Source organism: Lissotriton vulgaris, chromosome 5 (genome assembly GCF_964263255.1).
Source record: "Lissotriton vulgaris chromosome 5, aLisVul1.2, whole genome shotgun sequence".
NCBI classification, from domain to species: Eukaryota; Metazoa; Chordata; class Amphibia; order Caudata; family Salamandridae; genus Lissotriton; species Lissotriton vulgaris.
Window position 1 is genome coordinate 979,360,155 of NC_141693.1, and position 25,913 is coordinate 979,386,067.

Below are 25,913 nucleotides of genomic sequence, written 5' to 3' on the forward strand. Positions count from 1 at the left end.
CTGGAGGGAGAAGAGAGGAACCATGAGAAGAGAGAGGTAAGAGGGGCTGTGTAGTTTTAAAGGGTTTAAGGTAGGGGGTGAGTCGTGCAGTGGTAGTCTTTTAGGTTTAAGGGTAGTATTGTTGTGTTTGAGGAGTAGTGTTTTTGGGTTCAGGGTAGTGTTGTGGGTCATGCAGGTTAGTGTTTGTGTGTAGGGACAGGATTGGGGGTCGGGGGGGGGGGGATTGTGCAGGGGATAGTGTTTTAGGGATTAGGGTAGTGTTGTGGTGAGTGTGTAGGGTAGGGTAGTGTTTTGGGGTTTAGGGTAGTGTTGGTGGTGTGATGCAGGTGTTGGAATGTAGGGAAAGGACTGGGGGGTGAGGGAGGGTCGTGCAGGGGGTAGTGTTTTAGAGTTTAGGGTAGTGTTGTGGTGTTTGTGTAGTGTAGGGTAGTGTTTTAGGGTTTAGGGCAGTGTTGTTGTTTTTGTTTAGTGTATGGCAGTGTTTTAGCGTAGTGGTGGGGTGTCATGCAGGGTAGTGTTGGAGTGTAAGGATAGGAGTGGGGGTGGGGTTAGGTCGTGCAGGGGGTAGTGTTTTAGGGTTTAGGGAAGTGGTGTTTGTGTAGTGTAGGGTAGTGGTTTAGGGTAGTGTCAGGTGGGTCGTGCAGGTAATGTTAGAGCGTAGGAACAGGACTGGGGGTGGGGGAAGGTTGTGCAGGGGGTAGTGTATTAGTGTTTAGGGAAGTGTAGTGGTGTTTCAGAAGTGTAGGATAGTGATTTAGGGTTTATAGTAGTGTCGAGGGGTTCGTGCAGGGTAGTGTTTGCGTGTAGGGACATGTCTGGGGAAAGGGTAGTCTCGTGGTGGGGGTAGTGTGTTGTGTAGGGTAGTGTATTAGGATGTAGAATTTAGCGTAGTGTAGGGGTGTTTTTGATACAAAAATGTGTAGAAAAAGTATGCGGGGTAAAGGTATCCATTGTAATGACATTTCAAAAGCATTTCCAGGAACTTGCTATCTGATGGTATGCGTAGAAAGAAATGGTGTTGTAATGGTACTTGCGAACTAATAACTTTGTGGTAAAAGTATGCGCTGTTTTGCATTGCGGAATATCGACATATATTCAAATGAAACAAAACAAATAGTGAAAAAGGGGCCAAAGAAAATAAAGAGTAAATTAAAAATGTAAGCAGAAGAAAGTGACAGAGGGTCGTTGTTTGAAGAAGGCAGAGAAACAGGCAATAAACGAGGGAATAATAAACATGAAAATCAGAAGGGAGGAAGAATAGACTGTGTAAGAAAGAGACGGGCGTACTAACAGAAGATATGGTGAGTGAATGAAACATGCAGAATACAAAAAGAGAGAAGGAAATTGAAACAGAGTAAGATAAGACACAAGAAGGAATGAAGTACATCATACACAGAAGACGTCAGAAGGCGAGTCAAAGAGAAAATATGGACCAGGCAAATATAGGTCAAAAGTAGGAGAAATCTACACAATAGAAAGAAACCGGGGGAAAGCAAGGACATAAAGGGAGAGAGAGAGTAAATCAGAATTAAAGCAGGATATGGGGTGAAAGGGATTGGAGTGTGAGGTCCAGAAAGAGAGGGTGTAAAAAATAGATTATTTGTGGTGGGTTTCTACTCACCTCAAGGAATAATCACAACCCCTGTTAGGGGGAACCCTTAAAGTCACCTAATTAACCTGAGCCCAACTACTTGGTAGTTATGGCACAGAGCAGACAGGCTTAACTTAGGGCAATGTGTAAAGTATTTATGCAGTACCAAAACAGTAACAAAGCATAAATGCAACACAATATAAATCACAACCAGAATTAGAAAAACAGAGAGACAAATTTGTAAACAAAATGGCTCCAAAATGTCAAAAATCCAATATGGGAAACTGGAGATGTGCATTTTAAATGTTTTAAGTAGAAATAGAGCCAAAAAGTGCAAAGCGTCAATGCTGGTCAATGGTTGTGGTAGACTGGGATCTAGGCACAATTTGAGGCTGACCGCGATGGACCGTGAATCGAATACACCAATCCGGTTTGCCCTGGCCAAAGATTTTACCTTCTGACTTAGTCCTTCAAGTTCCAATCCACCAAAGGAGTATAATTCTAAAGTCACCCAGGGCCTCAAGAGAAACATTTAGAGACTCACAGGGTGTCAGGCAGAGGCCAACGGCAGGGCCAAGACCAGGTCCAGTTACCGCTGGTCACATGGGCAGTTGCAGGGAAGGTGTCTTGCAGCTTGTTGTATCTGTTTAGCTTGAACAGGAGGTCAGCCTTGTGGCTCTTAGAGTCCATTTTCTTCCTGGGTGCACAAGGAGCAGGTCCAGTCCTTCAGCGGTCCTCTCAGGTTACAAACAGCTGGTGTAGTCCATTTCTGTTTTTCCTCAGCTCCAGAAGTGTTCTGAAGTGGGTGCCTGGAGATGCACGTTTATACACAGAATGAGCTAGTGGGTGGGAATTACTTCTGAGCATGTGAGAGAGCGCAATTTGAATAAAACGTATATCTGAGTCATATTTACAAGCATATCGTATAAACGTAGGAATGAAATGTATATCGTAAAGTGAAGTTGACACTTATAGTATAAAGTTAACAGACGTAACCAAAGTAATATAGGAAATGTAATTGTATTTACTCTTGAACGTGCATTAGATTTAGAAGGCCCGAATACATAGTGGGCTAATGTAGAAATGCTTACGAATGGAAGAACGTGCAAAGTAGAATTCATGTACATGTGTAACTTTAAATGCAGAAACGGCGAGAAATGTAAATGGAGAAATGTGCAGAGAGCATACATAACGATGTAAAGAACGAGGATAACTTTATATTATATGTAATTTGTATTCTATGTAAAATGTATTCACTTATAAGCAAAGGATTTGCTAAATGCGATTGTATATAAATGTGTGTTAAAGGTTATACTGTGTAGAAGAAGTTTTGTAGAGTTTAGGTCATTTGTGATTTTAACCTGACTGACCAAGGGTTCGCAGGAGTGTAGTCCGCTGTTGGTAATTTAGTGGGCTCACAGGAGTCGTGAATAGACTTGATGTGAACGTGCGAGCCAAGGAGTCTAGTTCTTGTTAGATTTAAGGTGACAATGTCGGACGAAGTTTATTGCCTAAACATGAGAGGAGATGCTTGGAATTTGAGTCTTGTTTTGAAATGACCATTCACAGGACCAAGAAAGGTTACATATATAGTCGTAAAGAGTAAAGTTCTGATGAGGTGATAGACTTTTGCTCCGAAAGTGTCAAATGTAATGTCAATGAAGTCACCAGCAAGAAGACGAAGATGGCGACTAAGGAGAAGGGTCAACTTAACGGACGACGCGAAGAGACGAAGCCATGGAAAGAGCTAGAAAATGACATCATGGGGGAAAGTCCGTGGTGGGCGTCGAAGGGGCGTTCCACCCACACTGTGATTGTGTATTTTAGGGACAGCACCCCGGGGAGAAGATAGCGATGAGCGATTAGCGGGAACAGCGAAGAGCTCAGGGCAGGCAAGAGAGCAGATGACTTGAGCAGATGCGCTGAGAGAGATCAGAGCGCAAGAGAGCAGTAGGCCGAGGACCCTTAGAGAGCGGATGGGTAGGCAGAGAGGGTACTGCTTCTTAAAACTTAAGTTACCTTTAGAGGCTAAGAGAGTTTGAACTTCTTAGGGAGTCAAACTGCTGACACCTTTTTAGGGTACTAGAAACTTGCGAAGTAGGGATGTCACCTAGTATAGAGTAGGGACAGATTTAACTTGTATTCTTTTCTTTTAGATGACGCAACAGAACCACATCATATCTATGCTTTTAATTTGTTGATTCTGGAACTGACTTTGATTGTATTCGTTTGTAGACTGAGGTTCTTTAGGGAATTTATGTTCCTTCTAGTTCCTGTATATTTGTTGAATTTTATCCTGAGAGGATTGTATTTGCAACTTTTCTTAATTTTATATTAAATCTTTCAAACTTTATCAGTCGTAAGTGGTTCTTCAGAGTTGCGTCAGTTTATGGGGTTTATCTAACCTATGTGGGGTTTTGTCTTTTACTCAATGACAGAAAACAACCGATCCAAATTGATGAATGAGATTAATATCTAAGTGATTAAAAAGGGTAGCAAAATCTCATTCCCCGCAGTTGGTAGCAGAGAAAGATGGTTTTCTTCTTGAGGAAGACAACCTAGGTCAGGTCTAGTTTACCCCAAGGTCCCTAGTCATCGACGACCAGAAGAAGAATCCCCGCCAAAGAAGGTGCTGACGGTGCGTCGAGAGAAAAGCAGCAGAGTCGGTCGAGAGTGAGTATAAGGGTCATGCGTTGCCAGATTGCGGTGTTTTATGTTGTACCTGTGTTGTAATGTCAAGCGGAGTTGAATGCCTGTAGTGTGATTGAGGGAAGGTTGTGAGCGCGCGCAACCGGATAAAATCTTATGTCCAGAGAGGGCTTAAGTGGTTCGGGGTATCGAACACCCAGAGTAATTTGTCTACCATTTTTAAGGGGGTCATGAGGTACCATTGATCGCCCGCAGACCGATGATAGGGGGAGCGTTTGAGTGAGTGTATGAGTAACGGACGCTGGTCGTACGTTTACTGTGTGTAAGTAACCTATCAGTTGAGGCAAGTGTCTGACCGTCAGAGGGAAGACGTTTCGCCAGTCGAGGTGACAATTACAGTTAGACTGTGGCCGTACAGTCAGAGAAAAGTGATCGCTTGGACGGAAGTAGTCATTTTTCGGCGTATGAATGAGACGTATGCAAGACCGCGAGGCAAGCTGAGAAAGGAGGAAACTGCTGCAGAGGGGACGAGTGACGTCAGCGAAGAGTCGCGCTGAGATTGGTCGGTTAACGTAGAACCGCGTTGGGATAGGCTGACTAGCGAGAGTCGCACAGGGATTGGTGGTTTGTCATCGGGACGTAAATAAGGAAGAGAATTAATAAGGGGAAAACGTAGATTACTGAAAATGAAGTGTTTCAAAAGTTTAAGGGCAATTTTTAGGAGAGATAGAAGAAACTTATATGCCGGAGAAGAAGCTCCACCAGAAGGCACACCAGCTTATCATATGGCAGTGAATGTAGGCTTACACTCGATAATATGGATCTCCGAGTGGAATAGGCTAACAGAAGGGAATAAGGAACTGACGTTTCCAAGATACGGAACGTTTAAGTTAGAAGTGTTGAACCAACTGAAAGCAGTAATGCTTGCAACAAGACCTCTACTGAGGCCAACACAGTTCGAAGCACTTAGTGCATGGTTTAGAGCAGCACACGAAAAAAGCTTAAAGAGACGCCAAGAAAGAGTAAGACGATCGGTAAAAGCAGTGCAGGATGCAAAATGGGATGAGGAAGCTAAGAAGTGGAGAGTGCAAAAGATAGAAGCAGACAAACTGTTCACCATGATAGAGACTACGGGAGAAAAGAAACCTCTAGAAGAAGATGAGGATAGTGAACCAGATGACGATCTGATAGAGAGGCTATTAACAGATAGACCACCTCCGTACAACAGCGAAGTCGTAAGTCCCGTATTACAGCAAGGGGACGGAGCTAGGTGGGGGGAATATAAATCGCTCCCCACATCAGAGTGGGATACCAAGAAAGGTGAGGAAGCAACTCAATCTAGTTCCGAACAGAGAGTAGTGGGAAGATTCGTGGTCCAGAAGGTGCCAGAAACACAGCATGCAAGATCGTATCAAATGCCAGATGCTTTACAAGTACCTGTTACCATAGGCCCCATAGTGTCAATCTACAACCCAGAGGGGGTCCAGCAGGAGGAACAGGCACGATGGGACAGGGAAAGGGCAGAGATGGAGAATAGGAACAACGCGATAAATCCTCAGAGGCAGATATTAGCACCAGTGAGTCGGAGTACCCCATTAGATTCTGCAACGGGTCCCTGGATAGAACAGGGGGGTCAAAGAGGATCAATGGATTTGAGGGGACCGAAACCAAAATCCTATAAGGAATTAAGGGAATACCTGAGAGAATGGGATACTGCCGAAGAGACTCGGAATAAAGGTTTAGAAACAGGAACAGAATGGAGAGACCAGGATAACAAGATCCTCTCTCATTGTGGAGCTGGCGAAAGCAGCCCGGAGTGGGATAGAGGGAGTCAAGGAAGCAGGGGAGATACTTGCCCTACTACTAGTGGCAATAGGCAAATGTGCAACGACAGGAGTGCAGGGTGTGGGGAAGTGCCTCGCGTCACCTTTAGTGAGGGAGAACGAAGGACGCAGGAGTACCGAAATACTTTCAGATGCACTCACCATACCCCGGATGAAAATGTGCAACATTGGAATCACGGGAACATGGAGAGTCGCGAAGGGTCTCGCCATGCGTCCGGTGATCAAGAACGAAGTCATGAGAACATAGGGAGTCGCGAAACGTCTCGCCATGCATCCGGTGATCACGAACGAGATCGCGGGAACATGGAGGACCGTGAAGGACCTTACCGTTTGTTGAGTGATACTAGACAGCAAGCGAGTTACAGTGGTTTAGAACAGCACGGAGGATCCCATATCGTATCTGGAGAAACTGAGCCTAAAAGACGGAATGTAGTGATGGGGAATGGAGCAATGTTCCACCACACCCCAAGGGAAGATGGAAAAGCTTGGGATCTAGAGAGGTGGGAACAAAGAGATAGAAGAAAAACTCCTCATAACTCACCTGTGCTTAGGCGTAGGGCGCATAGTGGAGGTGAGAGGGATGTAAGAGAACAACCTAGGACTGACGTACTGAGAGCTGAAATAAAAGCAAGACGGATAGATGTAATGAGTTTAAAATCAGACTTGGATGAAATAATTGACGGCACAGTGGCAATAGAAAGGTTAGAGCTGTATGAACCAGATGAAATACTGTTTTTATCTAAGGATGTTACTCGAAAGGCAAGGGCAGCTCATGAAAAGTTATCTGAATTAGCAGAAAAGTATATGATAGACATGTCACGAACTAAAGCCTTACAGGCCAACCATAGGCTGAATTGCACGGATCGGGATCTAGATGAGCATAGAACGATTGGGCTAAGAGTACACATAAGGGAACTAATCATGTGTATCAGAATATGGAGAGATCTGGATAGATGGGAGGAAAAATGGTCCAAGAGGGGATCTGTCAGAAGGAGTACACTTGTGAAGTCCCAGGATACAGACCTAATGCGAATGGAAGCTTTCCCTTTGCGAGAGATCGCGAACGGAAACTACGTTCATGTACCCTGGAGTAGGGGGGATTTAGCGGCATTCACTAATTCTTTCCCAAAGCTTAGAGAGAATCCTGTGGAGTGGTACAAGCAGGTAGAGAGATTCGTGAAGATCTCTAAGGTACTGTGGATCGATTTAAACACTCTGTTTGATATCGTGGTACCAGGAGATTTGTGGACGGCATGTAAACTTAGTATTGAATGGCCCGCTTGTGAGCCTCCGAGGGATGCACGGACAGGCGGTCCATCAGACAGAGTCATGGAAAAATACGAGAGAGTAATAACATGGCTAAAAGAGAAAGTGCCGGTGCAGGACATAGACTGGGTTAAGATAGATCGAACAACTCAGGAGCCTAAAGAGACCGTTCACGAGTTCTACGAGAGGTTACTGAAGGCATTTAAACAGTACAGTGGATTGGACGTAATGGATCCTAAAGACATAGGACAGTTTGTGTCGAAGTTTGTTCTCGGATTGAGACCAGACATAAGCCTGATGATTCAACAGCATTTGATCTGTTGGCAAAACAAACCTTTAGATGAGATTCTGAGGTATGCAAGGTACTGTAGCGATGAGATAGATTCGAAGGCAAAGAAGCTTAAGGAAAAGCTGATGTTGGCACAGATGCAAGCAGCTGGAAAGGGTGGACAGCGGCAACAGGGAACAGGAACGCCAGAAAGGAAACAGAATAATCAGAGCAGAGATGAGGAAGAAAGACCGAGACCGAGAATAGATATTGCGACACTGAAAAAGACAACGAGGTGTCATCAGTGTAACGAGGTGGGACATTGGAGACGCGAGTGTCCTTACAATGTCGAGACAGGCGAATTAGAACAGGAGGAGGAAGAGGTACAGAACAACGTGGTTAAGGGAGCAACAGTCCCGAAGGGAAAGTTTGTCAAAGGGGGGACTCAGACTCCTCGAGCCCCGTTTCCTCAACCGCCTCGCATTACAAATGGAGGGAAAACCTATAGACAAATGCCATTGTTCGTAGGAGGAGAAGAATGCTACTACGTTGATCCTCTTACAGGGCAACGAGTGAATAGGGAAGAAGACTATACTCTAGGAGCAGCCCTGGAGGTAGATCAGAGAGGACCATACGTAGAAGCCGAAGTAGCTGGATGTCCTACGACCTTTTTGGTGGATACAGGGGCCACTAGATCCACGTTGAGATCAGCGGTAGTCCCAGGTCTGCCGATATCAGGAGAAATGATTCAGGTGGTAGGAGTCGCAAACAAGAGGATGACGAATCCTCTGACGGAACCAGTGTCAGTGAAGATAGGGAATTACAGTGACGAACATCAGTTTGTGATCTGTGATTCTAGCCCGGTGTGTTTACTAGGAAGAGATCTGTTGTGTAAACTGAATTGCACAATACATTGCACACCTGAAGGAGTAGAAGTGCAGACCAACGATGAGGATGCCGATTTCAAGGTTGTAAACTCGCAGGAATGCGTGGAACTATATCCTACCTTAACAGTGGGGGAGCTTCCACAAGACTTGAGGGAGAAAGTGTCAGCTGAGGTGTGGGATTTTACTGGAGAAGAAATAGGACTGATCAAAGGGGTAGAACCAGTAAAGATTATGGTAAGACCCAATGCCGAGTATCCAAGAACACCACAATATAAGTTGACACCAGAGACGATTGCAGGAATAAAGCCTGTGATCGAATCCATGATTAAACAGGGAATACTGAAGGAGATCGTGGGTAGTCCATGTAACTCCCCGATTATGGGTTTACAGAAGCCTAGTGGAAAATACAGAATAGTGCAGGATCTTCGAAAGATTAATAATATTGTTGTCTCATGTTGTCCAGTGGTACCGAATCCATCAGTGATATTATTTCAGATACCGTTCCAAGCTGAATGGTTCACCGTGATAGATTTGTGCCAGGCTTTCTTTTCGATTCCTTTAGATGAAGATAGCCAGTATCTTTTCGCTTTTAAGCTGGAAAATCGCGTTTTAACATGGTGTCGTATCCCTCAGGGGTATACAGAAAGCCCATCGATTTTTAACCAGCTACTGAAGAAAAATCTTGAAAGTCTAGTACTGCCCAAGAATTCGGTTCTGGTCCAGTACATAGACGACCTCCTAGTTGCGTCAGAAACTGAGGAAGCTTGCAGAGTAGACACCATCACCTTGTTAAATCATTTGGCCGAGAACGGACATAAGGTGTCTCCAAGTAAATTGCAATATTGTCTTACCGAAGTGCAATACTTGGGCCACAGGATTGAAAAAGGAAAACGGAAGGTGTCTCCAGACAGAATAGAGGCGATCATGAAAATGAACGCGCCTAAAACACAAAGAGAAGTCAGGATGTTTCTAGGCATGGTCGGTTATTGTCGACAGTGGATAGCCAACTTCTCACTGAAGGCAAAGCCGTTATTACAACTGACGCACAAAGGAGTGAGTGATCCGGTACCATGGGACAAAGACTGTTTGATGGCGTTTTTGCAGCTGAGGGAGGACTTGTGTCGCGCCCCGGCTTTAGGAATGCCTGATTACACAAAATCATTCTTGCTTTACTGCTGCGAGAGAGAGGGATGCGCTTTAGCAGTTTTGGCCCAGATACATGGAGATGCGCGTAGGCCAGTTGCGTATTTTTCGGCTACATTAGATCCAGTAGCCGCAGCGTTGCCCGGATGTCTCAAATCCGTAGCTGCAACGGGTGTCAGCATTGAACGATGTAAGAGTGTGGTAATGGGACATCAGTTAGTGGTGTACGTACCGCATTCTGTGGAATTGTTAATGACCAGGACCAAGACTCAGCATCTGACAAATAGCAGGCTCACACGCTACGAGCAAGTCATATTGGCTGCCGAGAATGTGACCCTAAAAAGATGCTCCGTCTTAAATCCTGCTACGTTGATGCCACTTCCAAATGATGTGGATGATGAAATTTGTACAGATCATGATTGCCTTGATGTGACTGAACTATGCACCAAACCGAGACCAGATATCGTAGATGAGCCATTAACTGGTTCATGTGTAAGAGACGATATCGGTCAGCTGAGAGCAGCTTATGCAGTTTGTACAATCACCAGAGTTGTAGAAGCCGCTTGCCTGGAAGGAGTACATTCCGCTCAGGTAGCTGAAATTATTGCTTTGACACGTGCCTGTTTAGCAGGTAACAAAATTCGAGTCACCATATACACCGATAGCCAGTATGGTTTCGGGGTAGTTCACGATTATGGGCAGTTATGGTCTCAAAGAGGTTACATGACCTCCTCGGGTTCTCCCATTAGGAATGGAGAATTCGTGAGACTACTGTTAGAAGCGTTACAAGGACCAACAGCTATTGCGGTCGTCAAATGTGCTGCGCACACGAAAAACGTAGATTTTGTGTCGCAGGGCAATCGCTATGCTGATGAAGTAGCGCGTTACTGCGCAGAACAGGGATATTCTCACACTAATGTAGAAGTGGGGGGAATACAGGAAAGAACTGATTTAACAATGTTGTTAGACACTGTAGATACGTGGGATGAACTGAAAAGTGTTCAGGAAAATGCACCAGATGATGAGAAAAAGGGCTGGGAAACAGCTGGGTGTACGAAAAGCGAAATGAACTTTTGGATTTCTGCAGATGGGAGAGCAGTTTTACCAAACGAACTTGTTAGTCCGATGGCAAGGAAATTGCATGGATCAGCACACATAGGTAGAGATGCTATGGTGAGAGTATTCAGACAAACGTGGTTTAATCCAAAGTTTAGAGTAGCGGCAGAAGCAGTATGTCAGCGATGTGCGATCTGTCAGCAACTAAACGTAGGAAAGAGAACACCAGTCACATTGAGTCACATTGGGAGGTCTGGGGGGCCTTTCAATAGGATGCAGCTTGATTTTATTGAAATGCCTAAATGCAATAGACTCAGATACGTTTTAGTGATTGTCTGTATATTTTCTAGATGGGTTGAAGCTTACCCTACACGTAGATGCGATACACTTACAGTAGCAAAACTGTTACTTAGAGAGTTGATACCGAGGTTTGGGGTGCCATCCTCTTTGGAATCGGACAGAGGAACTCATTTTAACAGCGAAGTAGTGAAGATGTTGTGCTCAGCCTTGGGTATCGATCAGAAGCTCCATTGCAGTTATCGACCAGAAGCTTCAGGGATTGTAGAACAAATCAACAGCACAATAAAGTCCAGACTTGCCAAGGTTTGTTCATCAACATCTCTGAGTTGGCAGACGCACTTCCAGTGGTTCTTATGAGCATACGTAGCACACCAGATAGAAAAACAGGTCTCTCTCCACATGAAGTGCTAATGGGGAGAGCTATGAGATTGCCATCGGTTCCGACTGCAGCGTTATTGAACATCACAGACGACTTGATCTTGGACTACTGCAAGGGACTATCTGATGCCATTAATTCTGTGTCCCTCCAGGTCCAGGCTGCAGAGGTTCCATCAGCACAGGACTTGTGCCATGACCTGAGTCCGGGGGACTGGGTTTTGGTGAAAAAGCACGTCAGGAAGAACTGCTTAGACGTGCGTTGGCGAGGACCGTTTCAAGTCATACTTGTTACGAACACTGCAGTGAAGTGTGGAGGCCTGCCAAACTGGATACATGCTTCGCACACTCGAAGAGTGCCAACACCTCTAGAAGAAACAGCTCCTCTCTTGGATGAGAATCCAGCGGAAAGCGGAGAAGCCACAGAGGGGGAAAGCCAAGCTGTAGAGGTGATCGAAGAGGCTGAACCTGTGTCGGAACAAGTCGACGATGGTCAGGACACCAGTGAAACCGAAGCTGTATCAGAAGAGGGAAGTAGTTGGGAATTCGAGTCAGAGACCGAACAAGATGTAAGTGACCAAGAGACGAGTCCAAGAACAAGAAGCAGGAGGACAAGGAGTGATGAAGCTAGTTGGCCAGAACGAAGGAGAAGGCTAAGCTTAAGAGCACCACAAGAAAGTACCCTTGTCCCGATCGCTGAAGATTCAGATCAAGAAGAAGAAACTACGGATTCAGGCTCTGAGAGTCCAAGAAGATCGAGAAGGGTACGTGTGCCCTGCAGAAGGTACGCCACCCCAGAGTGGACTTATCTAGCAGATGTCTTGGGGACAGAAATCTGGGAGAGTGAGAGAAGTGAAAGTAATCGATCTCGATCCATTTGTGGCAGTGGAGATATGGATGTTGACGCCTGGACTCGAGACTGAGGGGTTACTGACTTTCACACTTCCCATACCCCCATACTTGAGTCGGATCAAAGAACTAGTGCTAAATCGATTACAGTTTCCAACTTTTGGTCATCAAATACCAGAAGAAGAAGAAAAAGTCATTTGTTTTGAATTATTGGAACTTGTTATTAAAGCTGCAGGTACGAGAATAATTGTTGATGCATAAAGACTTTTGTGTATAAGCTATAAAGAAGAAGATAACCTAGCGCCGAGTGGAAAGAAGAATAAAATTAGGGATTACATTTAGAGGACGGAGAAGGGTTAGGGTTGTCTGTTGCTGAAGAAAAAAAAGAGACATTGTTGCGAAAAAGAGACTTTTGTTGGTAAAGAGCACTTTACAGACTAAGAAAGAAAACGAAGCAAATAAAGACTTGCAAAGAAAACTTTCTTCGCAAAAGAAGGAGCTACGCTGTTTTGATAACATGGAGAACGGCAACCCAAACCGAAAAGCCAAATGCATAATAGGTACACTAATAGCAGTAGTAATTTTTCTCATTATTACAGTAGTGACCATATCATACATAGTAGGACATGAAAGTGATAAAGAAACAGCAGATGTAAAGCGTGTAACGACTTTGAAACCTGCTCTTGTTGGGAAGAAGGAGGAGAGCAATGTTATTCGTGAAAAGGCGTTACTGGTAGATGAAGCTCGTAGGTTACACGTAGACGAGTCACAGGGAAACTTTAGGTCAAATGCATATGCCAAACTATTGTACGAGTATATCGATGCCATGGGGGCCAAGGATTGCTATGTATGTATGCAATTGCCGGCTTCTGTAGATGAAGGCATCAGATATCATCATCTCCCATTGACTTATGGGATAACATGTAGTTTACTGCTTAGTATATTTTATGGTAGAGAAGGGTTCGAGTACTACTTTTCAAATTATGATTCGGTACTGCCTGAAGTTCCGAATTATAAACAAATGAATAAGTGGGACTATTACAAAAAGGAGGATAGACTAGCCAAATTCTTTCTTCCTTGGGATACACTAGATACTTCATATGCACGCAGAAATAATCTGACTTGCAAAGTGTCAGAGATTGAGAAAAAGTTCATAGGACAAGTAGATGACCGATACAGAAGGCAGAAGATTCTAAAAATGTCAGGACAATGGAAAACTGATTGGACCGAAGAAGAAAAAGCACATAAAAGGAAAGGTAGCAATGGTCCAATAGCTTTGGATAGAACGCAGAAAGGAAAGTTATGTTTAACTCGAAGCAAGACATATTATGAGAACGTATTTGTAGGTGAAGTTAATTGCGAACATGCTTTTCGATTAGAGTACTATACGAAAGATTTCATGAAGGAGATGCAAGTGATTCCTAATGTATATTTTGTATGCGGAAGAAATGCCTATGTAAAACTGCCTGACAATTGGTATGGTTCGTGTTACTTGGCAATTGTTTTCCCCAAAATATATCATGCAAAGGATTTAGCGATCATAGAAGGAAAGGCTTCGACAAGAATGAAAAGAGAAGTAAGAGATGCAGAAGTAGTAGGAGACGTATTTGGAGCGATGTTTCCTATGTTAGGTTTAATACTTAACGATGTTAAGATCAGGAGACTAGCTACAGTCATAGATAGATTATCTGCAAGTACTGCAAGGTCATTAATGCTAGTAGAAGGCGAGATGCAATCGATTAGAGCAATGGTTCTTCAGAATCGACTTGCTCTTGATGTACTATTAGCAAAAGAAGGCGGAGTTTGCAAGGCTTTGAAGGTTCAGGAATGTTGTACTTATATTCCTGATAATTCAAAACCACTTGAGAAGGTCATAAGAAACATTACACAGATACATCAAGAAATCGAAGATTTGACAAAAATAAATGTTTGGGAAAAAGTAGGTCATGGAGTAGGAAAGGTTGGAAGTTGGTTTGCCAACCTTGGTAAAAGCATTGTATGGTATATATTAAAACCTGTATTAATAGTATTAATTTGCATAATTACATTACTAGGGTTAGTAAAATTGTATAAATGGTATAGGACGAACCGGTTACAAAGAACCATGAGAGAACAAGAAAGGAGATTAGCTGCTTTACAAGATCAACAGTATAAAAGTTTAAGAGCACTCGAAAGGATAAAAAGAGGGAATGATGTAACTAGTTCTGTTTAAAGGTGCTATTCAAATTGCATTTAGTGATGACTCCTAAGGGTCATCAAAGGGGGGAACTGAGAGAGCGCAATTTGAATAAAACGTATATCCGAGTCATATTTACAAGCATATCGTATAAACGTAGGAATGAAATGTATATCGTAAAGTGAAGTTGACACTTATAGTATAAAGTTAACAGACGTAACCAAAGTAATATAGGAAATGTAATTGTATTTACTCTTGAACGTGCATTAGATTTAGAAGGCCCGAATACATAGTGGGCTAATGTAGAAATGCTTACGAATGGAAGAACGTGCAAAGTAGAATTCATGTACATGTGTAACTTTAAATGCAGAAACGGCGAGAAATGTAAATGGAGAAATGTGCAGAGAGCATACATAACGATGTAAAGAACGAGGATAACTTTATATTATATGTAATTTGTATTCTATGTAAAATGTATTCACTTATAAGCAAAGGATTTGCTAAATGCGATTGTATATAAATGTGTGTTAAAGGTTATACTGTGTAGAAGAAGTTTTGTAGAGTTTAGGTCATTTGTGATTTTAACCTGACTGACCAAGGGTTCGCAGGAGTGTAGTCCGCTGTTGGTAATTTAGTGGGCTCACAGGAGTCGTGAATAGACTTGATGTGAACGTGCGAGCCAAGGAGTCTAGTTCTTGTTAGATTTAAGGTGACAATGTCGGACGAAGTTTATTGCCTAAACATGAGAGGAGACGCTTGGAATTTGAGTCTTGTTTTGAAATGACCATTCACAGGACCAAGAAAGGTTACATATATAGTCGTAAAGAGTAAAGTTCTGATGAGGTGATAGACTTTTGCTCCGAAAGTGTCAAATGTAATGTCAATGAAGTCACCAGCAAGAAGACGAAGATGGCGACTAAGGAGAAGGGTCAACTTAACGGACGACGCGAAGAGACGAAGCCATGGAAAGAGCTAGAAAATGACATCATGGGGGAAAGTCCGTGGTGGGCGTCGAAGGGGCGTTCCACCCACACTGTGATTGTGTATTTTAGGGACAGCACCCCGGGGAGAAGATAGCGATGAGCGATTAGCGGGAACAGCGAAGAGCTCAGGGCAGGCAAGAGAGCAGATGACTTGAGCAGATGCGCTGAGAGAGATCAGAGCGCAAGAGAGCAGTAGGCCGAGGACCCTTAGAGAGCGGATGGGTAGGCAGAGAGGGTACTGCTTCTTAAAACTTAAGTTACCTTTAGAGGCTAAGAGAGTTTGAACTTCTTAGGGAGTCAAACTGCTGACACCTTTTTAGGGTACTAGAAACTTGCGAAGTAGGGATGTCACCTAGTATAGAGTAGGGACAGATTTAACTTGTATTCTTTTCTTTTAGATGACGCAACAGAACCACATCATATCTATGCTTTTAATTTGTTGATTCCGGAACTGACTTTGATTGTATTCGTTTGTAGACTGAGGTTCTTTAGGGAATTTATGTTCCTTCTAGTTCCTGTATATTTGTTGAATTTTATCCTGAGAGGATTGTATTTGCAACTTTTCTTAATTTTATATTAAATCTTTCAAACTTTATCAGTCGTAAGTGGTTCTTCAGAGTTGCGTCAGTTTATGGGGTTTATCTAACCTATGTGGGGTTTTGTCTTTTACTCAATGACAGAAAACAACCGATCCAAATTGATGAATGAGATTAATATCTAAGTGATTAAAAAGGGTAGCAAAATCTCATTCCCCGCACATGCCATAATCAATGCAGTAAACGGCCCAAGATCCAACCCTACCTAATTTGTGAATTTTCAAGACAGAAAAAATCTACTGCCATACTAAACTTGGGCTGAAAGGGCGGTGTGTGTGGGGCTTGTACTATGTTAGCCATGGTGTTATCTCACTTCTACACCAAACTCCAGCTTGAAGCAGCCACTGTACCCCCAGTAAACCCAGGGAAAAAAGTCTGGTAGGACAAAGCAGGGTTTCTCAGAAACCAGAAAGTGGATATACAAAAATTGCCTTACCATCCTGTTCCCGTCCTTTCAAGTAAACCCCCACACTGCATATTCTGTGTGGTTCAGAGGGGTCATCTCTGCCCATACAGGTCTGCTTGGTTGCTCCTTGGTTGCATTTCACACCTTTTTCACACTTATTCATATGCTACTTACTGGCTGGCAGAAGTTCAAACAGGAAATAGGTAACTTTCTAAATGTTACTTTTCCTTAATATGTATTGAACATCTGACTTGACCATTGAATTGGATTTTGAGAAGTATAACAAATAGTTTAATTATTTTTCTAGCTGGTCCCAGTCCCAAGTTAAACTCCTGGGACTTTAATATGTGTTCATTTTTTTTTTACATAAGGCAGCCAGGCCTGCCACAATGAAAAATAGCTTTTGGTGCTAGCCACTGTAAAGGCATGGTAACATTACATTTCTACATGCCCCACTTTTAAATACTGTGTACCATGCCTGGTGGGCTATAATGTCTATATAGGGGTGGCTTATAAAAATTTAAAAGTACGATTTGAACCTGTCAAAAGGGTTTATTTAGACAAGACGAATTGCAGTTTTTACACTCCTACAGCCAGCCTGCACTGATAGGCCTCAAGCCATTTTCAACACTGTTCACTATAGTGGATGGCACAATAGGTGTTGAAGTCCACTACTGACATTTAGTTATAGGCTGTGTGTGCATTTTTGTACCATATACTACGGACTGATAAGTAAGTTAATTACACCAATTAGGTATATGCCAATTCGACCATGTTTAAAGGGGGAGTGGTAGGCACTTTAAAGTGAACAGTGTTATAAAGCCAGCAAAAATATAGTGTCATGAAAAGGCAAAATTTCCGGGAGACCACACAGAAAAGGAGTATTTTCTACAGATGGTATGAAAGGAAGACAACGGGAGAATTAATGAAAGCCAAGAAGGACAAAATTAAAGCAGGAGAGAGGCAGTCAAGGGATGAGCGAAAGAGCGGAAGGATACATATTTGTAAACAAGCAAAAGAGGAAAGAAAGCTTGAGAGAGAAAATTAATTATTGAAAAGAGAGGCAAAATGATTAAAACAGGGAGGGGAGAGCGTGCATGGAAGAAGGAAAGGGTGAGTAATGGAAATGGGAAAAGGAATGAAAGCAGACAGAAGAATAGAAAGTATGAAAGCAGAGAAGAGAAGAAATTCTAAGCTGAATGAATGTTGGGACTGAAAAGTCTTCTGCATGATTAAATACGTGTATCTCTGCACTGCCTGCCCAAATGTACTGTTGCCTGGATCCCTAATTCTGATTTTATTTATCATAGGCAAGTAATGGCTCATGCATGTGTGCCATGACATAGGTCTGTCTGTCAGATTGAGGACATGTTGGACTGGGAGGGATACCCAAAGTGCTGCTATCATAGTGGTTGAACATTACTGCCTTCATTAAGAGTTAAGCAGCACAAATGCGGTGGTGGCAGCATATCATGTAGTGAACAGTAGTAGTGAACAGGTCCGGTTTACTCTGTGACACTGTAGTGAGCTTTACAGGACTCACCTTTTCAAAGTACCGCTGTTGTGTGCTCAACTAACCCTTGACCTATATCATGTGGATGTGGAGTGCTGCGCAGTGCAAGAATAATGACTCTGTACTGGATGTATGGGTGCCTGGGAGGGCTACAGTACAAGAATAGAGCAGTACATGCAGTACATGAAGGTTTGGTGCACATACTGAGTGCATGGCAGTGCGTGTGTTTGCAAATAGGACACCTTAGCTCAATACATAAAGGCTACAGTACTGAACAGTGTGCGCAGATTTAATGTGTGTGCCGAATGTATGTGTGCCTGTAGTTTCACAATGCCTGGAGGTAACAGTGCTGGACAGTTTGTGAGCTGTGAATTTACACTGAGTGTTAGTGTGCCTGCAGTGCTACATTACATGTAGGACTCTGAGTTCCATGTTGGGAAGTCCAGGCCTGGCTGGTGAAGACATGAAGAGTAAAGAAATCCCCCGAGATAGATTTGTGTATGCTGCATTCCTGTGAGTTGGATGGTATACACTGGAGGAAGGGAGGAAGATACTCCTTTTTTACACTTCAGAGGAATCGTCTTTGATTCAGTGATAGATACCAAGGAAGGGGCCTGGACATATCTCAGGAAGGAGATTGGGCTGATAAGAGAGTCATAAAGAGTTGGGCTGGAAGCCAGGATTAACCTATTGATGCATATATCACTGTGGCTGACATCCAGGTGTGACCTCTGGTCACCCTTACGAACTGTGTTGTGGGACACTCAGCTTTGGAGTCTTTCCTGCCGGGACAGACTTTTAAGAGGGTAAGAAGAGAAGAAAAAATGTACACTTCAAAAGAAGCAGAACTCTAACATAAAACTTCGAAGACTTAGACCCTAAATCACATCTGGTGTCTGGAAAAGAACTATAAGAAGGGGAGGTTGAGACCCCAAAATGTGTCATCTGCCAAGCAGCCAGATGGGCTCTGTGAGAAGGGGAAGCTCTGCAGGACTTCTGCTCATGACCAGGACTGGGGGCCAACGCCTGCTAGTCTCCCTGCTGGATGAGGGGATGTCACCCAGGTAAACCAAGTCCATCTGCCCTAGAGCACCAGCGCTTGCCTGCTTGCTAAGACCAATGTGCCCTGTGAGGAAGCATGATCTGTGACCGAGCGAGGTCCATTGGGGAGCCTTCCTGAGGAATATGTGAGGGAACAGCTGTGCACCAATGGGGTTGTTGCTTGTGTGTAGTGTTGGCTTGGCGATCCACGTATACCCGGAGAGGGCTGCTGTGGACTGAGTTGTGTATTGAGTGCGGTGTGGGAACTGCCAAGCCTGTACCGCCCGATGTATTGACCCCGAATGCCATAGTAGGCCACTGTTGAAGTTTCTACTGCGATAGCACTGAGACACCTAACCGGTGTGGTGGAGGCAATTGCAACAGAGGATTCAGTGCTTAATTTGTAAAGCACTTCAGCAACCCCGTATGCCAGGAAGGGCTGCTGGTAACAACGTTGCCAAGACTTTTGGGCCATTGTCTGAGTAAATACTGGGCTACGATCTACAGGTCGAGCCCACACAGCGAGAGAACTGTCCCTGACTGACCCCTGAGCACAGTACAGAGCCACAGACGTTGGTGCACTTTTTTTGGAGTTCAGACGAGAGCTGAAGGACCCTTCTCAAAAGGGTAAGATTAACTTACAGCATCTTTGCAGGCTGGGAGCATCTCTTGAGAGCCCCCCCAGGAAGAGAGCCTGCAAGCAGTCTGAATTCCCCATACAAGATCAGAACTATCAAGTGCCTGCTGTCCGGGCACTCACAGCAACATGGCACACTTCAGTGCTACAGGCACAGTTAAGACTTGAACTGATGATAGTGCTGCGGCGCCATAGACACGTTTGACTAATTCTAAAGCGTATAAGGGGAACTCTTGAGTACGGCCTAGCAGTACGCATTCCCTGGATGCAGCCACCAGTTAATAGGGAATAACCTGACCATGTTACAAAGAAGAGGATGGGACAGGGATTTGCCTGCCAAACGCTAGAGCCCCGACCTCAAGGGGATTGTGTTGTTGCTAATGAATGTCATTAATTATTACATGCAAGTGAAGGAGAGCACAAATGAGAATAGTATAGAGGTTGAAAGAAAGTAGTGTGATGCAAGAAAGAAGCATAGTGGAGAAAGAACAGAATAAACAGTCATAGATATTGGTCACAGCAGAGGCTCAACATGCCTAAAGTTCCTTAGATGAACATTTAGCTTTCAGCAGGTTTATGTAACAGACATGAATCATCCACGTCAAGAAATGTTCGTTTAAATCAAGGAGGCAGCAGGCACGCCGTACAGCTTTACTGCCCTCAGCTGTTGTGCTTTCAATTAGTGGCTTGAATCAAAGAGATTAAAATATCGCATGTCCCCATGTTTACCGCTAAAACATTTATATCCGCATCACCATTTAACCTCTGGCGTTCACGTTGTTTCCGCTAATGGAATACTGTGTGCAGTTGCCTCAGAAAGGGACAGGCACCTAATGTACTTGACAAAAACGAGAACATCTTTCTACAACATAATCGGGTCCATATGTGGGAGAGATACACAAAATATTTTGAGGACTGATTGTTATCTGTACACGGGGGCGGAGATAATGGGCTTGATAATATGCCCTTGTGAATTTCCATAGAAGCCCAGGTTAACACCAGAACCTGGGCTTCTATTGGGAATTCACAAGGGCATATTATCAAGCCCATTATCGTCGCTTTAGCGACAGTTTCCTGCCGATAAAAGCGGCGATAATGTATCGCCCTTTCTTGATAATATGGCCCGTAGTTCTGTGTGGTTAGATTTCTTAGTAGGTTCGCCAGCTTTTGTGGGTGTTTCAATGGCAGCAACATTCATGCTAATCAAAAGAGTAAGACAGCCCGTCTGCTTGACTCCCAGCATTACCTACAAACCTACGCTGCTTCTCTTTCAGACAACAGGAACACCATACTGGGAACACTGGTGACGACTCTAAGCCTCGTTGCAGCTGCCTTGGTTACCTACCTCAAAAGGAAGACATTAATACCGTTCTTGGTTGCCAACAGAAAGACCACCATTGAAAAACTCAGGTATACCACATATTTCTTCTTAAATTACAATGAATATGATCAAATCTTCTTTTTTTTAACACAATATTAAGAAACTCTATTTGTTTCACTATGCAATTGTTGTGCGTAAGTTATTTTGGCCATGGCAACGCATGCAATAGAAGTGGTAATGTGAATGTATCACTAGCATTGTACCGAGGCCTGGTTCTAGAGGGTGGGCCTGACCCACCCACGATAGCTCTAAGGCCCTCTCACAAGCAGGAAATCATCTTATGTTCTTTTCCCTAATGGGCTTGCAGCCTCACCAGAAAAGTCTAATTGTGCCACTTGTATCTATAATACCAATGCTTTGGGCTACTTAGAGTGACTTGGAACAGTGGTGAGGTCACAGGGGATTGTTGTTGTTACTGTGCATGTGTTAACATAAGGGGTACCTGAGACACCCCTCACTGTATGGAGGTCGCAAGCTTCCATCACCACAGTCATTAGGAGATGAAAACTGTTTTACAGCAGAAACAGTGTGAAGGATTTTGTCACTGTAAGAAAAGAAGGTGAAAATGAGTATACGACCGGGATATATATTTATCTTCATAGTGTTTTGATATATTTTATTTCTACTGTAGCATTATTTGCAATTATGGCCCGGACCACTGGCATTATGCGGCAGGGAAAACTAAATTATGCGGAAGGGTTGACTGAATTATGTGACAAAAAGAAGGCAAATTGTAATTGTGTAATGTTGCGCATTTTAAGATACTATTACTTCAGTATTTTCAAATTTTCACACGTTAACACTGTCTTGGAGAAGGTTATACCTCGTTAGTACCACTTTAAACACCGAAATACAGCAACAAGAAACTGTTAGGTGGCTAATCAAACTTTGTGACGGGCATTCCACAATGCTGCAATACGTTTTTCTTTTTTAACTAACTTTCAAACCGTTGATCTAGTAACAACTATTTGTCTTGTTAAAATCTGCAAATTCTGTAGTAGGTGGTGGAATTTTTGACAAATATGGCAAATCCTTAATTATGTGAAATACCCTGGAGCCGCAGAAGCACATAGTTCCAGTGGCTCTGCTTATAGCACCCTAGGTGAGCCAGGTCACTACCCGGATGCCGCTCGCCCCCAAACGCATGTATCGTGTGCGCTCCTTCTTTGCTGCAGGTACCGTTTCGAAGAACAGGACGCCACCCGCCCTGTACCCTACACCTCCGGCCTGACTGTCCAGCAGCCCCCTGGCGTTTTTCGCCTTCAGTACACACACGGACGGGGTTTATTATTCCACCGCGCCGTGCCTTACCGATCTTGCCACTTCTGTAGCCCTACAGCCCTGATGAGTTACACCACCTACACGGTGTGCCGAAACACATGTCGGCTGGCTACTATCTTACTGTACTGTCCACTATATGACTTATAAAAAAACTTTATCCACACAAATCTCGATACCCTACGTTCTTTTTTTGAAGCAACTACTTTCTCTCAGTAGAATCTTTAGTCCTTACACCCAGACTATTTACCACACGTGCGTGTGCACAGGATCTGTTCTCCAGGTGAGCCAGGTCACTCTGGGTCTCAAACCCGATAGTGATTTAAAACGGACATTGAAACAAGCCCCTATCGAGCCCTATATTGAAGCACTGAGCTTTACTGGTAAAAACATGTATAATTGCTGAAAAACGAATGTAAAAACGTTAAAAGAATCCATGTTAGTGACGTAGTCCTGTCTATCTTTCACATGTTTACCTTAATCTTGCACTCCAAAGAGTGTTATCTGTGTCCAGGGTGTTGTTTTTGCATTTTCATTGTGCAGCAGAGCTCTCTTGCATAGTGCATACTTCGAACTGAGTCGCCTCGAGATATGAGATCTCTGGAGTTACGGCTGAAGGCACTGCGCGTTCCTGTCCCTGGGTCTAAAAGAAGTTCAGAATACCTGGTCATCCAATCCTTGAACTGTCAGCAGAGCTCACAGAGACAACAATTGATGAAGCCAATAGAGTGTTGGTTTTAAGTGCATGCCAGTTATTGTGTTATACATCTGGATGCAATGACAGAAAACCTGGAGAAACCTCTAATAATAGCAGTTGAGCGGCACACTATGGAAATCATAGAAATGTAGGGGCATATTATCAAGAACAGTGTTAAAATTATCACCGCTTTAGCGGCAGGAAACATCCGCTAAATCGTCGATAAGGGGCTTGAAAATATGCCCTTGTGATTTCCGATAGAAGCCCAGGTTCTGGTGTGAACCTGGGCTTCTATGGGAATTCACAAGCTCATATTATCAAGCCCATTATTGCCGCTTTACAGTTTCCTGCCGCTAAAGCGCCGATAATTTTAACGCCGTGTTCTTGATAATATGCCCCGTAGTTCGTTTTAAGCCATGCCTATATCTACATGTTCATGCCCCTTTTAGAGATCCCTCAATTCCTTAATCTCACTTAAAGCCCTGTAGCACTATATTAATAAAAAAACACTGATAATGGCACCGTTTTGAATCGTCTTGAGTGAAAGACCATGTCGACCACCTCAAATAATAAACATTTTTTTACAGACTGCAAGCACTATAGGAAAACAAAACCTTGATGTCCTCCCATCAATATAAAAACTCTGAATTGCTTGGTTTTCCTTATTTGGATAAACAACAACACACGACTCCAATGGGTAACAAACATGATCCACGTGATTCACACATGATTTGGTCCGTGTTTTGTGTGCAGGATGTGCCACTTGACCTCTGGATTACGCAGGATCTTTTCTTGGCCCTCGAAGCTCCGGACGGACACGTCTAGTCCGTCATGCTGCTGGCCACGCCCTAAGATTCTAGAATCTTTATTCCGGAGCTCCGAGGGCCAAGAAAAGATCCTGCCTGATCCAGAGCTCAAGTGGCACATCCCGCACACAAAACACGGACCGAATGCCAAGAAACTCTGTACATGCATTGATTGACCCCAAACTAGACTGAATTGGCCCGTACCTGCCTGAAAAAGACGAAACGGTGCAGACCCGGCCGCAAATAAGATGGCGGCGGTGTGAGCATCGGGGAGGACAAGTGATATACCGGATGATCCTGTGTCGCAACGGTGACATACTGGATGCTGCATAGCGACAACTGAACGGTGGAGGCGTGGGTCCGTACCGGTCGAGGTACATGGGTGCAGGAGGACTTGTCCCGGTGCACACTGGGGACTGGCTGCAGCATCTGGGTGGTTTTGCTGAGGGGCCCGACGATGCTATGACGGAGGTCGGCTCCCCCGCTCCGGAGCCGGTGCAGGAAAGACGAGCCGCTCGCTGCATGGGAGGTGAGGCGTTCCCCGACTGGGAAACACTCCTGACCAACAGGTAGGTCGCTCCCCCCCCCACTGCAGCTCCACCAGCGCTTGTGCCCTGCATCCCTGGTTTCTTTGCTGCCCATTCCTTGCGCTATTTTTCCTCGCACCCCGTGCCCACTGCTCACTTTCCCGCCGCTGCTGCCCCTGCTGCCTCGCCCTCCCACGCCCTCCCACGCCCATTCGCTATCCCCTGCCTCCTGCCTCCCAGCTCCCCTTAAAGTGGCGGCAGCTGTGCGGTGAGGAGAGCGACCCTTGACCTTCCAGGTAGGTCGGCCCCCTGCTGCAGCTCCACCAGCGCTTGTGCCCTGCATCCCTGGTTTCTTTGCGGTCCATTCCTGGGTGCTATTTTTCCTCCCCCCCGTGCCCACTGCTCACTTTCCCGCCGCTGCTGCCCCTGCGGCCCCGCCCCCGCACCCATTCGCTATACACTGGCTTCCGCCTCCCGGCTGCTCCTCCCTCCTCCCTCCCCTTAAAATGACGGACCTTCTCCTGCTGCACCTGCAGCTTCACCTGCGACAGAACCACCAAACCTCCAAGGAATGGACCCAACCACCTCCGCTGCATACTCCTCAACACCCGCTCCACAAGCAAACACGCCTTCGAGCTCTGGGATCTGCTCGATACCTCCGCCCCAGACGTGGCCTTCCTGACCGAGACCTGGTGGAACGACTCCTCGGCGCCTGACTTCGCCATAGCCATCCCGAATGGCTACAAGATCACCCACAGTGATCGCGCCAATGGAATCGGAGGAGGAATAGCCATCATCCACAAGTCCACCCTCAAGGTCGCCACCCATGCAGAGGACACCCTCAACACCGCCGAACACCTGCACTTTCGGATCCACACCGATCCCAACACCACCCTCAGAGGAACACTCATCTACAGACCCCCCCGGACCCCGGGCTCAGTTCAGCGACTCCATCACCGACCTCGCCAGCACCCACGCACTAGCCTCCACGGACTACATCCTCCTCGGGGACCTGAACTTCCTGCTCGAGAACAACAACAACGCCAACAACGCCACCCTGATCGACAACCTCGCCAACCTCGGCCTCAAACAACTCATCCCCACACCCACCCACTCCACCGGCCATATGCTGGACCCCATCTTCTCCACAGGCACCCACGCCGCCTTCGACCACACCACCGAACTGCACTGGACCGACCACCGCTGCATTCATTTCACCTTCAAGAAACCAACCACGCACCACCGCACCCAACAGCTGCCTCACCTCTGCTCGAGCAAAGTCACCGAAGACCGGCTAATCACCACCCTCACCCAGAACCCACGCACTGACCCCACCAACCCAGAGGCCGCAGCCCGCAACCTCAGAGACAGTGGATCGACGACTGCGCCAACATCCTCGCCCCGCTCAAGAAAGCCACCAACAGTCAAGCCAGCAAGAGAGCCACCTGGTTCACCGACTAGCTCCAGTCCTCCAAACGCGCATGCCTGAAACTGGAGAAAATATGGCTCCATGAACGCACACCGGACAACCACGCAGCCCACAAGGACACCACCCGCAGACATCACCACCTCATCAGATTAGCCAAGAGATCCTCCTTCAAAGACCGCTTGGACAACAACGCACACAACAGCAAAGAACTCTTC

General features: G+C 45.0%; 1 protein-coding gene across 1 annotated transcript in view; it reads left to right on the forward strand.

The window, feature by feature from the left end:
• ADAM12 (ADAM metallopeptidase domain 12) overlaps positions 1 to 25,913 on the forward strand; it is a 364,066-nt gene that overhangs the window by 102,991 nt on the left and 235,162 nt on the right. Inside the window, exon 6 of the mRNA XM_086919547.1 lies at positions 20,855 to 20,990. Coding sequence (XP_086775673.1) covers positions 20,855 to 20,990 — 136 coding nt within the window. The remainder of the gene's footprint in view (positions 1 to 20,854; positions 20,991 to 25,913) is intronic.